The sequence below is a fragment of the Panthera leo genome, chromosome B1 (assembly GCF_018350215.1).
Source record: "Panthera leo isolate Ple1 chromosome B1, P.leo_Ple1_pat1.1, whole genome shotgun sequence".
In the NCBI taxonomy this organism is placed as follows: Eukaryota; Metazoa; Chordata; class Mammalia; order Carnivora; family Felidae; genus Panthera; species Panthera leo.
The window spans coordinates 82,580,467-82,594,625 of NC_056682.1; the positions used below are offsets into that span (position 1 = coordinate 82,580,467).

The window sequence follows — 14,159 nt, forward strand, 5'->3', positions numbered from 1 at the left end:
ACAGATTGACAACTAGAGGCCAACCACAAAGCCTGTTTCTCCTGCAGGAAACTTGCTGAATTCTAGAATGGCATAGTAGTCTGTGAGCTAAATTGGAAAAACAGAACAAAATCCTGGCAGGGGGGAAGCCTGCAACAAACCATAATGAGTTTCTTCCTCAGAGCATCTTCACTGCAACTATATGGATGGGAAGCTAGAAAGCTAAGGTCCATATCCTACATTAAAAATAAAATTATTGGGGCTCCTGGGTGGCTCAGTCGGTTGAGCGTCCGACTTCAGCTCAGGTCACGATCTTGCGGTCCGTGAGTCTGAGACCCGCGTTGGGCTCTGTGCTGATGGCTCAGAGCCTGGAGGCTGCTTCCAATTCTGTGTCTCCCTCTCTCTCTGCCCCTCCCCCGTTCATGTTCTGTCTCTGTCTCAAAAATAAATAAACGTTAAAAAAAATTTTTAAAGTAAAATAAAATTATTAGGCATGCAAAAAAGGTAGGAAAATGTAGCAAAAATTATGATTTTTAAAATAAAATCTGATGGTGGTACAACAATGTGAATGCACTTAAGTATGCCTTTCAAATGGCAGCTTAAAAGTTGTTAAAATGGGGGGCACCTGGGTGGTTCAGTCAGTCAAGCATCCGACATTCGACTTTGGCTAAGGTCATGATGTCACAGTTCGTGAGTTTGAGCCCCACATCGGGCTTTGTGCTGACAGCTCAGAGCCTGGAGCTTGCTTCTGATTCTGTGTCTCTGTCTCTCTCTGCCCCTCCCCTGCTTGCACTCTGTGTGTGTGTGTGTGTGTCTCTCTCTCAAAAATAAATAAACGTTAAAAAAAATTAATGGTAAATTTTATGTTATACATATTTTGCCATAATGCAAATAAATAAATAAAATAAAAGCTGAACTGCAGCTGTTCAGATTTTGGAGTCAGCAGACAAGAACATTAGAATATCTATGATTAGTTATGTTCAAGAAATCAAAGTAAAAGGTACACAGAAAAAAGAAAATAAGTAAAATTTTAACTGTGAATTGGAATGTATAAAGAGAATCAAATGTGCATTCTGAATTAAAAATGCAGTGTCAGAATCAAAGAACTCGTGATATAGGTTTAACAGCAGACAAGATACAGCAGATGACAGGATTATTAAAGGTCACTAAATAATATCCAAACTAAAGCACAGTAATATATATTAAAAAATATATAAGGTGAGTAATAGTTAAAAAGTTTAATGTATCCATAATTGAAATGGCAGAGAGGAAACTGAAAGACAATATTTGAAAATATTTGAAGGGATAATGGTCAAGATTTTCCAAAACTGCTAAAAATATCAGTTCACAAACTTAAGAAGCCCAGATTCCCCTTCTCTCAATTATATGCAGACATATCATAACCAAAATCCTAAAAAATCTAAGACAAAAGAAAAATCTTAAAAGCAGCCAGGAGACAAAAACACACATTACCCTCAATAAAGGGACAATAAGATGGAAACAGATGATCTTTTCAGTAAGGAGAGCAGAGTCAGTTGAATAGTCACAGTAATGTAAAAGAAAGATCTCCTTATCCATGAAAAAGCAACCTGAATAAGTCTTTTGGATTTTATGATAAGCAGGGAAAAATCCAGACATGAAAGAGTTCATAACAGGTAATCCAATTTATATGAAATTCAAGAAAAGACAAAACTAATCAATGGTGTTAGAAGTCAGCAGTGGTTACCTAAGTGCAGCAGGATGTCTGTTGACTGGAAGGAGTAAGATAAATCACTGGGAATGTTGGAAATGTTCTGTTTCACCACCTGAGAGGTGGTTTCACACACACACACACACACACACACACACACGTATGTATGCGTGTATATATATATAACTGATCCATCAAATTGCACACTAAAAATTTGTATGTTTCATCTCAATAAAAAACCAGAAATTCTATATATTTGTCCTTTATCTTGCTGATACCCTCCTTGCAGTATTTTTTTATGTAGAGAACGAGGGCCAAATTCATGCACACAAAGGTAAAGGGCAGAATGAACTGACAACCTAGACACTGCAAAGCACAAACATGCACATTTGCATGCGTATCCTCAGAATTTCAGTTTTACAAACCACTACCATGCTGTCTCTCAATACCAGACCATCATTTATGCTGTTTTCTCTGCCTGAAATGTGCTTTCTTCTCCCTTGACCTGCTTATTCATCCTCTATGTCTATTTGCTTGCTCTGGAAAATCTTTCCAGAACCCTATGTCTGAATTAGGAGACTCCCTTTAAAAATTTTATAATTGAAGGATAATTGACATACAGTGCTATATTAGTTTCAGGTGTACAACATATTGATATTCAGGTGTACAACTCAGTACATTACTCAGTACTCACCATGACAAGTGTAGTCACCATGTCACCATACATTATTACCATATTATTGACTATATTTCCTAAGCTGTACTTTTCATCTCTGTGACTTGCTTACTTTATAACTGGATATTTGTACACCTTAATCCCCTTCCTTTTGAGTTCAGAGCCTCTCTCTGTGCTCCCATGGGCTCTTTTCTCACTATTATACATCCCTGGCACTCCATAGTGCAGTTCCCTTCTTGTTTGTCCCCGCAGGTGATCTGTAAGTTCCTGAAGAGGAAGCTGAGTTACTGAAGGTTGTATCTCTGATACTTGACACAGTGCCTGGTAGGTATTCACTAATCATTTGTTGAATGACTGAATGGATGCAGAACAAACTGGACCTGTTAATCATCCATGGAGAGACCATGCCTGGTACTTGATTCCAATAGGATAGCTCAATGGAATTCGAGACAACGCAGAGCACTTGTTCACGCCTACTCATGTCTATGAGAGTTTCTGACTTCTTGGGTGTTACTGAGCACACCTCCAACACACAAAATATCACCTTATGGATGTAAAGAAAGGGAATGGGGACCTGGGTTACATCTCAACTCTAAAAGGCCTTAAATAGGTATCCTAACTATCTAAATTGGATTTACAAACCCAAATGCAGAAAGGAGCTAGGCAGAGAGTATAGATGGATATGGCCAATTATTGTTCACAATTATTTGCTGCTCTTCCCGTGTTTTATATAACTTCACCATTGCCATATGACTTTCAGGACCTCCCTTTAGAGGAAGTATACTTCCTTGCCCCACTGAGGTCAGCTTGGCCTGTGATTCACTTTGGCCAATAAAATGTGAGCAAAAATGGCATGTACCAAGTCTGAGCAGAAGCGTTAAAAGCCATTGCTCCATTTGACCATTTTTCTTGTCCCTCTGCACCAAGAACAGCATATTTGAAATGGGGTTGTTCCTTCAGTCCGGATCCTGGAAGCCCTAGTCCTTCCACAGACAAAATGTAACAGGATCGGGAAATGAGCCGATGCTGCTGAAGACACTGAGGCCTTGAGGTTTTTCCAGATTATCAGGTAGTCTAAGCTGACGGCTACAAGCATCAGGTGAAGGACTTGGCTAACTCAAGAAAGCCCATCTGTCCTAAGGGACAGCCAATCCTCCCTCGGCTCCGGTGGATCCTCACCGGGCAGGGATGCAAGCTCACTCTTGGCAAATCTTCCCGATGTTTAAGAGGGGCCAGATTTTTAATTAAATCCCCTCCTAATAAATGCCTAATATGAACAATACATACCTTCTCTTCATTCCAAAAGAAGAAAAAATAATAAATCCCCTCCTGATTTTAATTAAAATATAACACCTTCTAAATATTGACAACTAAATCAATATATTTGGAAAGACACCTAGCGCCAAATCAAATTAAGGAATACATTTGCAATCTCTTCTCTACCCCTCAATTTTCTCATGTGTAGAATAAGAATAATACAGGTATCCCTCACTTTTTGAAATTTTCTTGTTGTGCCACTTTGTTTTCACGAAAGACCTACCTACATAAGAGCCTGTTTTCAGTAACCGAAAGAAATCCGAAGAGGATTCTCGCTTTTAGGGAAAAAGACAAAAAGTGAAAATAGCATCCAGTGTTTGTCGGACAGCTGACAGCAGTGGAGGCAGCCTGAGCAGGGAGAGCAAGGAGAGCAGCCCAGCCCAGCTCCTTCCGCTGGAACTCCTCTCAGCATCTCCCACACACAGCCACCCCAGCCTTGAACTGCACCCGTGAGCACCTGTGCTTTATCTCTATTTATTTTGTGCATCCGTTAACAAGATGTGTCCTAAGGTATTAGAAAAGCCTAAGGGAGGTTTTTGGAGGGGCGCGGTTCTGGAAACGCTCAGGTATGTTTCCATATAGATAGTAACTGCTTCTTTGCTTAATGCCATTTTAGCCTATGAAAAGTTTTATGAGAACGCTCTACTTTCCGATGGCAGGGAAAACGTGTATCTGTTCTGCCTCCCTAATTGGGTGATTTTGAACACCAGATTGGTCTAAATTTGTATTTATTTTAATTTTGCAATGGTAAGGTAACAAAAGAAGGTCGAGGAAAGAAGTGAAACCACTCTGGCAAAGCAGAGTGGTTTAAGTTTCCTCAAGCCAACAGGCTCCTAAGGAGGCCTGCAGTTGAAGCCACTCTTTCTCAACTTTCCTGTCCCTCCCCTCCTCTTCAGTTCTCCATGCAGAACATAAAAAGTAGACTTCTCCACAGGCAGATCAGACTAGCATGAAATCATTGTGAATCAGGACAGTGTGATCCTGAAATAGTTGGGACATAAGTAATTGGCAAAAAAGGATAATCCCCCATGGTGAATGAAACAAGTTCAAGCTAAGTTGATAGATCCAGATTGACTTTCCTACTTCGCCAAATTATACTTCATCCTTCGTCTGGGCCAGTGACACTCAAGAAAAAAATAGCCTAAAGACATCCAGTAGCAAGAAATTGAGATAAGGTTTCTATGTGTGATTAAATGTCTTAAAAGTATTTGTTTTTTTACTTTAGGCATAGACTCAAAATTCTCAAAAGATATGTAAATTTGTCTGACCCTTTTGCATGATGTATCTTACAAGTAGGGTTTCATGGTGATTCTGAATATGTGTTTCAGTAAGAATGTTAAGAAGATTGTGGAAATGCGTGCAAGGGAGAAGTATTAATCTGATGTATATTTTTTCCGTTGCATCTCGAGATCTCACATTTTTCCTTCCATTACATAGACATGCCACTAGAGGTCACTGTACAGTCTTCCGCGCACCCTGCGTGTAAGTAATGCTGGGTCTGACCTCCAGTTTCTACACTGAGACCCTTACAGGTTTTGCCTGTCTTTGATCAAACTAAGCTAGTGTCAACATATCTGCCTGAAGGAAGCTACAAACCCATACTTGACCCAAGGTCAATTCCCACTCCCCACATTATTAAGAGCTAACTAGTCCTTCCAAGTGACGGAGAGCAAAGCACCCATTTCTTTCCTGTGGCTTCATGTTCATGTAGGTGACTACCTATGTCATCTGGTGGCCAGCACTGATGACAATTTACTGACTGCCCTTCAGCCTCTGTAGGGTATTCTGCCAGATGCTGAAGGTAGAACAAGGGAGATAAGACTTACAAATATAATGAAAAGGACCATGCAGGAAAACAAATGAACTAGCCTAAGTGCTATAGGAGTTCTGAGAGTGGTTAATGAAGTGATCCGCTAGGAAAGTAGGAGGTCACATGAAGAAAAGTGTTCTCAACGGCCAAACAGTCCAGGTGGAAGAAGGTATGAAGGCTGGATTTTAGACTGATTTTCCTTTTCTCCTTCTGCCTTAGAAAGAGACTTCCATGCTGGGAGTAGCCTGAAACTAAGATATAATTTAGGAGACAGATGATAGACAGATAGATAGATGGATAGATAGATAATAGATAGATGATAGATCCACCTCTGTTCCTCAAGATTGCCTGAAAGAAATTTCTTTTCTCTGCAGTGCAATATTTATTTATTGATTGATTTGACAAATCTTTATTGTCAACTGTGCCCCAAGCACTCAGTGGTAAATAAGATAGTCACAGGCAGGGCATGCACACTTAGAATTCATAGTCCAGTGAGGACACAAAGATGACTGCAGTGCAATATGTTAAGTCCTATGATAAGAGAAGAGCAGAGTGCAATATGTGTACAGAACCGGGGCCCCTGATGCAGACAGGAAGTTAGGGAAACCTTCCCGGAGGAAGTACTCTGAAATTGAGATCCTAAGCATAATAGAAGTAGATCATGTAAGAAGACAGTAAGTGTGTTCCAAACAGAGGTAATAAGCACAGAAGAAAAAAAAAAAAAAGAATCAAACAGGATTTTATTTTTGTATATGCATTTTTGGATCTTGCCATTTTCTGCTTACTTTTTTTATCCTGAGTCTCCATATCAACTGTTTTTGAAAATATTATTTGATTTTATTTTTTGAAAACATGATTTTAATAGCTGCATAGTAATCCATTGTGAGGATAGTGACTAATTTATTTACCTATTTTCTTTTTTTTTAATGTTTATGCATTTTTGAGAGATAGAGCATGAGTGCGGGACAGGCAGAGAGAGAGAGAGAGAGAGAGACAGAATCTGAAGCAGGCTCCAGGCTCTGAGCTGTCAGCACAGAGCCAGATGCAGTGCTCAAACCCATGAACTGTGATATCATGACCTGAGCAGAAGTTGGACGCTCAACCGACTGAGCCCCTTGTTTACCTATTTTCAAAGGGCAATAGCATTTTTAAGGCTCATGATAATTGTTCTTTCCTTAAAAATATGAAATCATGTGACATAATCTTTATTGATCATAATAATATCCAAAATAAATCTCCTTTATTTGAGTATCTGTTGAAAACAATTTCTGCAACCCAATCTGATATCCAGCCATAGCAAATACTAAATTAAGCAAGTTATTCATTTACTGAATATTGGTTACATTTAATGATTTGTAAATTTTGCTGTAATTGTTTTTGCATGAATTGGCACAGGCTTCAGAGGGGCTTCAGGATTCTGGGGCTTTCACATTCTTGAGCTGTCTCTCAGAGACCCCTCTGTGTCCCTCAGTCTTAGTTCCCCCTCAGGTCTGCATCTCAGTGCCTTCTCTATCCCCTCAGAACCCCTCTCTGGGATGTTAGCTAACATTTATCTCCATATTTTCCCCAGTAAATGATTACTTTTTTGTCTGTGGCGCCATATCCTGAGGCTGCAAACCACTAGTTTCCTAAATAGTTTCTTAACCACATTTTGGGTAAAAATGTACATATAATTTATTTGACAAATTGCTGACATAGCAAATTGATTTTCTGGGTCAAACAGGAAAGATATTCACGGCTCTCACAGAAAGGAGATCACCTTCTTTGAGCTGTTTCAGATTTAATTCATATGATTGTTTTTTTATGCCTCCCTTTAAAATGGATATGCCTCAGCCTTCCATAACCCACATTTTAACCTGCTTTACAACAAGATTTTTGGGTTGTCTATTTTTGGTTTTGAGCGTTTGCATTTATTGCCTTGGCATTCACTCATGCTTACTTAGTGAGGCATATTTTGGAGAGAGATGATTCACTGACCGCAGCCATGTGGGCACTAGCTGTTGAATTGAAATGCTGTTTTGAATTCAAATTTTCCTGTGTTTCATGTACTTTCATATCGCTGTGTGGCTTGTCGTGAGTTGGAGAGTTCTTTCAAACCCCAGAGCACTCAGTGGTAAGGCAACCTCTCAAATACATTTATTTCACGTGTAAGAAGTCATTGTCGTCCTGGCCCAGGAGAACACCTACATGAAAACCGAGAAGGTCTCTAGCTCCCTGATAGCTACCCCAGCCTTGCTCAGGGCCCCAGTCTCAGGCCATCAAGGTCCAATTCCTCTTCGTTCAAACGGGCAGCTTCTGGAGACCACTGCCTTGCAACGCCCACTTAATTTATGCAAAGTAGACTTAACATGTAACAGCCAGTTCCCTGAAGTGAAGATTTTACTTAACGCTTTAATCGGTGAAGCCGCTATCCATGTATCTTTATTGACAGATGTTTCACTAATTTGCATAATTTAAAATGCCTCCCAGGCCTATCAACTGATGCCTCAGAAAGGTGTGTCGGAAAGATAACAGAGTCCCAGCTGGGGCCACAGACTGCACTCCAGTTGTCTTTGGTGGTTTTCTGGTACTGACTTTTGAGAGCCAGCTCATGATCTCAGGATGTATGAAAAAACAATAATACTAACTGTATTACTACTCTCAGGTAAGTACATTTCTTTTTGTAGCATGATGCTGTTATAGTGGATATCAGATTCTAGGTTAAAATGTAAACTACCTGATTTTAGTTCTATCTTACTTAAATGAATAAATAAATGAGTAGTATCTCAGAGCCCAGTCTGGTGGATGGATTTCTATTGGGACTCAGCTGGTAAGGTGGAGGGAATTGGGTTAAGGAGTTCTGTAATTGTGGCTGGATCACAATTTTCCAGTAGCATGCTTCAGTTCAAAGCCTCGCCACAGTGAAAAGAATTGTACCAAATATAATGAGAAATGTCTCTGTGTGAATAAATTTATTGCCTTATTTGTGCTTAATGAGGTTAACTTCTAAATTAAACGGTCATTAGTGAAAGTGATGGTGGATATGTGATCCTCAGTTTTCAAAACGTTTTGTGAAAAATTATAATCTCCTTCACCCGCCAAAAAAGTACAAGCTACAAGCATGAAGTCTGCATCCGTGGGGGAGCTGTTTCCCATTCTTTGGTCTTTTACTGAGGTATGATGGAGGAAGAAGAAAAAGCAGCTTATTGGCTTAAGTGTTAGGTGGTTTGGGGAGAAATCAAAATCAATTCATTAAGATAAAGAAATAATGTGGAGTATTACTAAGTTGTATTAAATCAGCAATATCTGGGGCCTTTTTCGAGAATGTGATGGTTAATGTCTTCTCAAATGCATTGTCTACGTGTTGGAAATACATAGATAAGGAACAGGCAGTTACTTGAAATGTATGGAGCCCTCAGACGTGGCTCTAACTCAAATTGGAGCACATACTAAGGATCTACTGGACACTCTCTAGGAGATAGAGAAGGGAGCCAGCATTTTCTAAGATATATTAGCCAATAAAAAAGTGTAATGGTTAAAGCATAAGGATGAGGAAGAGACAGCACTAAGCTCAAACCTGGTTTGACATCTGAAAGGCTGGGGGACATTAAGGCAAATTATCCTCTTTTCACCTCCCTGTCTTCATCTGTAAAATGCCTACAGTGTTGGTACCTGCCTCCTACTAATGAAATAATAAATTTCAATAGTAAATTAGTAAATGATATTAGTAAATAAATAATATGATAGTAATTACTGACTAGGGAACAAATCTGGGTGTGTGAGGATGATTTCTGAGAAGTCAGGGAAAATGGGACAATTACAGGAAAACAGGAGACTAACAAAATTACTCTCTTTTTTTTTAAGTAGCAAAATATGAAAACATTTAGCTTGAAGAAAAGAAAACAAGCAGAAGGGATGTAGTATATTATTTAAATATATTCCAATACTTCTAGAGCTATTACACAGAAAAGAAAAGAGGTACTGTGCTGTTCAGAGGGCAAAGAAGGCCTACTCAATCGAACTAGATACATTACCCAGTTTTTTGTGGCGGGGGGTGGGGGATATTTGGAAAGGGTTCCTGGAGAAGAAATAAATGCTTCATGTCTACAACTGCTCAAGTGGATAGTGTACTAAGGTCTTCAATGACAGTTCATGAGAGGTCATCAAGGCCATGCGACCCCAAAGGCCCCCCGCGGCCTTCATTGCAAATGCTGCCATCATCTTTGCGTTTTCTGAAACCATCCAAAGACATTCTCTGGAATAATGGAATAATGGAAAGGTGTTTGACCACCCCCTTACTCATTAGTTTAAGTAGAGAACCTGGAAAGTGGTTTAAACATCTTTGGCTAGGGGAAAAAATAAAGAAAATATGATATTTCTTTCCCTGGAGATCTTGAGGGTAAAGCCACTATTCCTAATTCTAAATTTATCAGATGACATTTTCCAAATGGAGAGTAAGTTCTCTTGAAATTATTTGATTCCCAATCCCTGAATTCATTTACTCATTTGTTCGTTTGGCGCTTGTGTGTCAGGTGCTGGACACGGAGGCCACGCCAGTAGGAGCAGTGAGCTCCTGTGGAGCACACAGTCAGGGCAGTGAGAGGGAGCACCAGCCATAAACTGAATAAGTAAATCACTAACATAAGAACGATGATAAAGAACACCAATAAAATTAAGCCGGGAAAGGTGATAAACATAATGCAGAAGGCTGATTTACAAAAGGGTAGCAGGAAATTTTTCTTGGAGTAAGTGACATTTATGAAGGGAGGTGAATGACTGGAAGAAGCTGACCTCACAAAAGCTGGGGGAAGGACAAAGGCAACATTTCTGACACTGGACAAGAGTGTGTTCAATGCTTTTATTTGAAAATCAGATTCGGACACTAAGAAGGAATTTGAGAATGCACTATTGTAACACTTCAACCAGGAAATTCATAAACCAGGACCCTCTAAAGTAAACCCTCAGTTTCCTGGTTTTACTTTAAAATTTGTGCAAAATTTGCATTCTAGGCCATAATTTACTGATTTAATTGGAAGATCCCAAGGAACAGGTGTTATCACAGGTTTTATTCGTTAGTGTATCTCCAGAATCTCGCACAGCTCTTGACATGTCGTAGGATATCGGGTGAATCAGCAAGGAAGCAAGTAAAGGGAGGGAGAAAAAGGGGAAGGGAGGGAGAAGAAGGAAGGAAAGAATATTTGTTTTTATTTGTTTAGGCAAAATGAGAGCTCCGTGTAGGTAGACCATGATACCCTGGACATCTTATTCCATATGTCAGCAGGTACATCAGTTTGAAAAGCACATGCTTAGAAGGAGTAAGTAAAGAAACAGGGATCTCCGTTTTCTCAGCAATCCAAAAAGAGAGCCTTTCTGTCCATGTAAATGTTGTAGGGAAGAGTTCTGAGCTGGGTTTCAGGGACTACTTGAATTTCTTACTAGTAAAACCTGTGTCTTTATTTATGCATCCCATACATTGCTAGGCACATAGTAAGCACTCAATAAATAATAGTTGCAGAAATAAGAAATGACCAGAATTTTGCAGCAGACTAGTTTCACTGTGGAAAATCCATTCATCCTCATGGGCATCAGTTTCCTTGTCCCTATTGAATAAAACACAGAATAGATAGTATCTAAAATCCCTTCCATCGCTTAACTTCTATGAGTTCCCAAAGGTCAGCCTGAGATGACCTGTAGCCTTGTTCCCAAACCTATAAATCTCATGATCTTGGGGTAAAATTGGGTTTTTAGACACCTCACTATGAATGCCTGGGGAAGGATCCCTCAAAGAAGGGAAAAAAGAGTACCTCAAGACTGACACCCACTAATTTTAAATTGGTAAACCAGATTTAGCATTCCTGTGATGGATTTCTTTTTACTTTGGTTTCTAGAAGATTATTGAAAACATCTATGAACCTTTTGGGGAAGCACATTTTAAGTAATTTCCTCAAATTGTCTTTATAGGCTATAGTTCCTCTCAACTAGCTACTGAAAGTGTCTCAGTGACTCACGAATCACCAGTAAGGGCCACGACTGTTCAATCACCACGTAAGTTACCAACAAAAGCAGATGGGTAATAGATTTCCAGCCATTATCATCATTTCTGCATATTTAATTAGGAAAAGGTAAAAAAAAAAAACATAATTAGGAAAAGGTAAAAAAAATGTAAAAGGTAAACTGAACAAATAATCTTTGCTTTCTAAGAGGCCTCTGTCATTAAGCAATGCCGACAAATATGAACAGGAAAACCAAGATACTGGCAGATGCATTTCATTGTGGTTACTCAAATAAACTTGGTTAGAATGTCTGCTGACTCTTATTTCAGGAATCTGATAGAGAAAAAAGCAAGAATTGTCAGTAAACAGAGGAGATACACCATCATTACTAATTTTCCCATTTTCAATTTTTAATAGGGCTTGTTTCTGTTATGTATATACACAACTTGTCCACATCTGTTACAATACACAGCTCATACATATCTGTTATGACACACAACTCTATTGTGATACATAACTCCAAGCCGCCAACAGCCATACTCCAGCAGCTAAGAGTATCAGAAAAGTGTCAGGTGCATAGAACCTTGGGACACTGTTCACTAAGAGACTCTGTAACATCATGGGAGCCAGGCCCATGTCTGTCTCAGAAAATTAAATGACTCTAAAACCATTGTAGGCCCCAAATCATAAAATACCATACATTCTTCTCTCTGTCCCCAGGCATCATACCAACTGCCAGAGCAAAGGTGCTGGAGGAGATTCCTGACATCATCTCAGCTAAAGCTTCATCTCCTCTGATATTTTGGAATCAGACTCAAATTTAGCAATTTGCTTTAAAGATACAAGCAAAAGGCCTGGGTTTCGTTCCAAGAAACCGACATAACTGACAGAAGTGTTAAACTTAAGCAATTATCCAGTGATAGAGACAATGAACTGTCACCTTTACAAAAACCATATATAAAGAGGGAACAAGGGTCATGGCATATATTTAACTTTTCATGTATTCTTTCAAGAAAAATGAGAAAAGTATTAGTTCAAACTGAACACTTTCTGTATATCAGGCACTATGCTAAGCCCTCTATTATTTTAGGCCCTCTATTATTTTAAGCCTCAGTTATTTTATTCTGACAATAACTCTATGGAATAGGTATTATTCCCATCGTGCAGATGAAAAAAAGAGGTTCAGAATGTTTTAAAAACTTGCCTGAGGAGCAAGTGAGCAGTCAGTGAGCAGGAAAGCTGGATACAAATCCAGGAGGTTTGACCATAGAACCCTCAGCCTTACCCAACATATTCTACTTCCTTCCTCAAGAGAGGAGAGCATCATTCCTGATCTGCTATCCAGAAATAAGCACTGTTGATATTTTGGTACAAATATTCCAGATGTTTTTTTCTAGGCATGTTTATAAATATGTACTTCAAAAATTACTGTAGGGGCTCCTGGGTGGCTCAGTTAGTTAAGCAACTGACTTCGGCTGAGGTCATGATCTCACGGTTCATGGGTTTGAGCCCCGCGTCGGGCTCTTTGCTGACAGCTCAGAGCCTGGAGCCTGCTTCAGATTCTGTGTCTCCCTCTCTCTCTGTTCCTCCCCTGCTAGCTCTCTGTCTCTTTCTGTCTCTCAAAAATAAATAAATGTTAAAAAATTTTTTTTAAATTACTGTATATAATATTCTGAAATCTGACTTTTCCTCACTTAAAAAGCATCTATTCCATATTAGTGAGTACACTTACAAAACATTTTAACGGCTCCACAATATTACATCTGATGCCTAACTATGGTTTGTTTAACCTATGCCATGTTTCAAATATTTAGGTTGTTTCTACTTTACAGTCTGTTTTTGTTTGTTTGTTTCAAGTTTTTATTTAAACTGTAATTAGTTAACATATAGGGTAATATTGGTTTCAGGAGTAGAATTTAGTGATTCATCACTTACATACAACACTCAGTGTTCATCACAAGTGCCTTCCTTAATACCTAAACAACACTATGATGGACATACTTGTAGATTCATCTTTCTGTGTCAGAATATGTACTTTTTAAAGATTTTGATGAATATTGCTAAATTTGCTTCCCCAAAAGTTATGCCGAAGTATATACCCATCAGTAAATTTTGAAAGCATCTTGTCTCAGTACCTTCTTCCCAAATTGTGTCCCAGAAATCTGTATCTGAAATTAAGGTTAAGTGAAAAATATGGCGTATTTATGTTTTGACTTTTATTTCCTTGATTGCTAATGAAAACAAACCATTTCTCTCTCTCTCTCTCTCTCTCTGTGTGTGTGTGTGTGTGTGTGTGTTTAACAGCTTTACCAAGTTATAATTTGCATGCAGTGAAATTCACTAATTTCAAGTGTAGGACTCGGGACTGAAGATTAGAATGGGACAAGTGAGGTACTCACCTCAGGACCAAATTTAAGGGGGCACCAAAACCTTAGTCATCAAGATAAATACTTTCATAAAGTATTTTTTAAAAACTCAAAATTAATTCAAAAAATCAATCATGAATAACATGTCAGAATTTTAAACGTAGCTGGGATCCATCAGAGTCAGGTCTGAGGTGAGGTGAGTGAGGTGAGGCAAACCAGTGCCAGGTCAGATCTTGGCTTCCAGTGGGCAGTTACTGAGAAGAAACATCTTAATCCACTCAGCAACTGAGCAACTGAGTTGCAACTAGCAATCCATCTTTTTGAAAGCTCACTTTCTGTCCCCCCCCCC

The 14,159-nt window shown here is 39.0% G+C and overlaps 1 protein-coding gene across 1 annotated transcript in view; it reads left to right on the top strand.

The window, feature by feature from the left end:
- The first annotated feature begins 7,925 nt into the window (after nucleotides 1-7,925).
- Nucleotides 7,926-14,159, top strand: part of GYPA (glycophorin A (MNS blood group)) — a 36,444-nt gene continuing 30,210 nt past the window's right edge. The window contains exons 1-2 of the mRNA XM_042933915.1: nucleotides 7,926-8,116; nucleotides 11,413-11,496. Coding sequence (XP_042789849.1) covers nucleotides 8,074-8,116; nucleotides 11,413-11,496 — 127 coding nt within the window. The 5' untranslated portion in view covers nucleotides 7,926-8,073. The remainder of the gene's footprint in view (nucleotides 8,117-11,412; nucleotides 11,497-14,159) is intronic.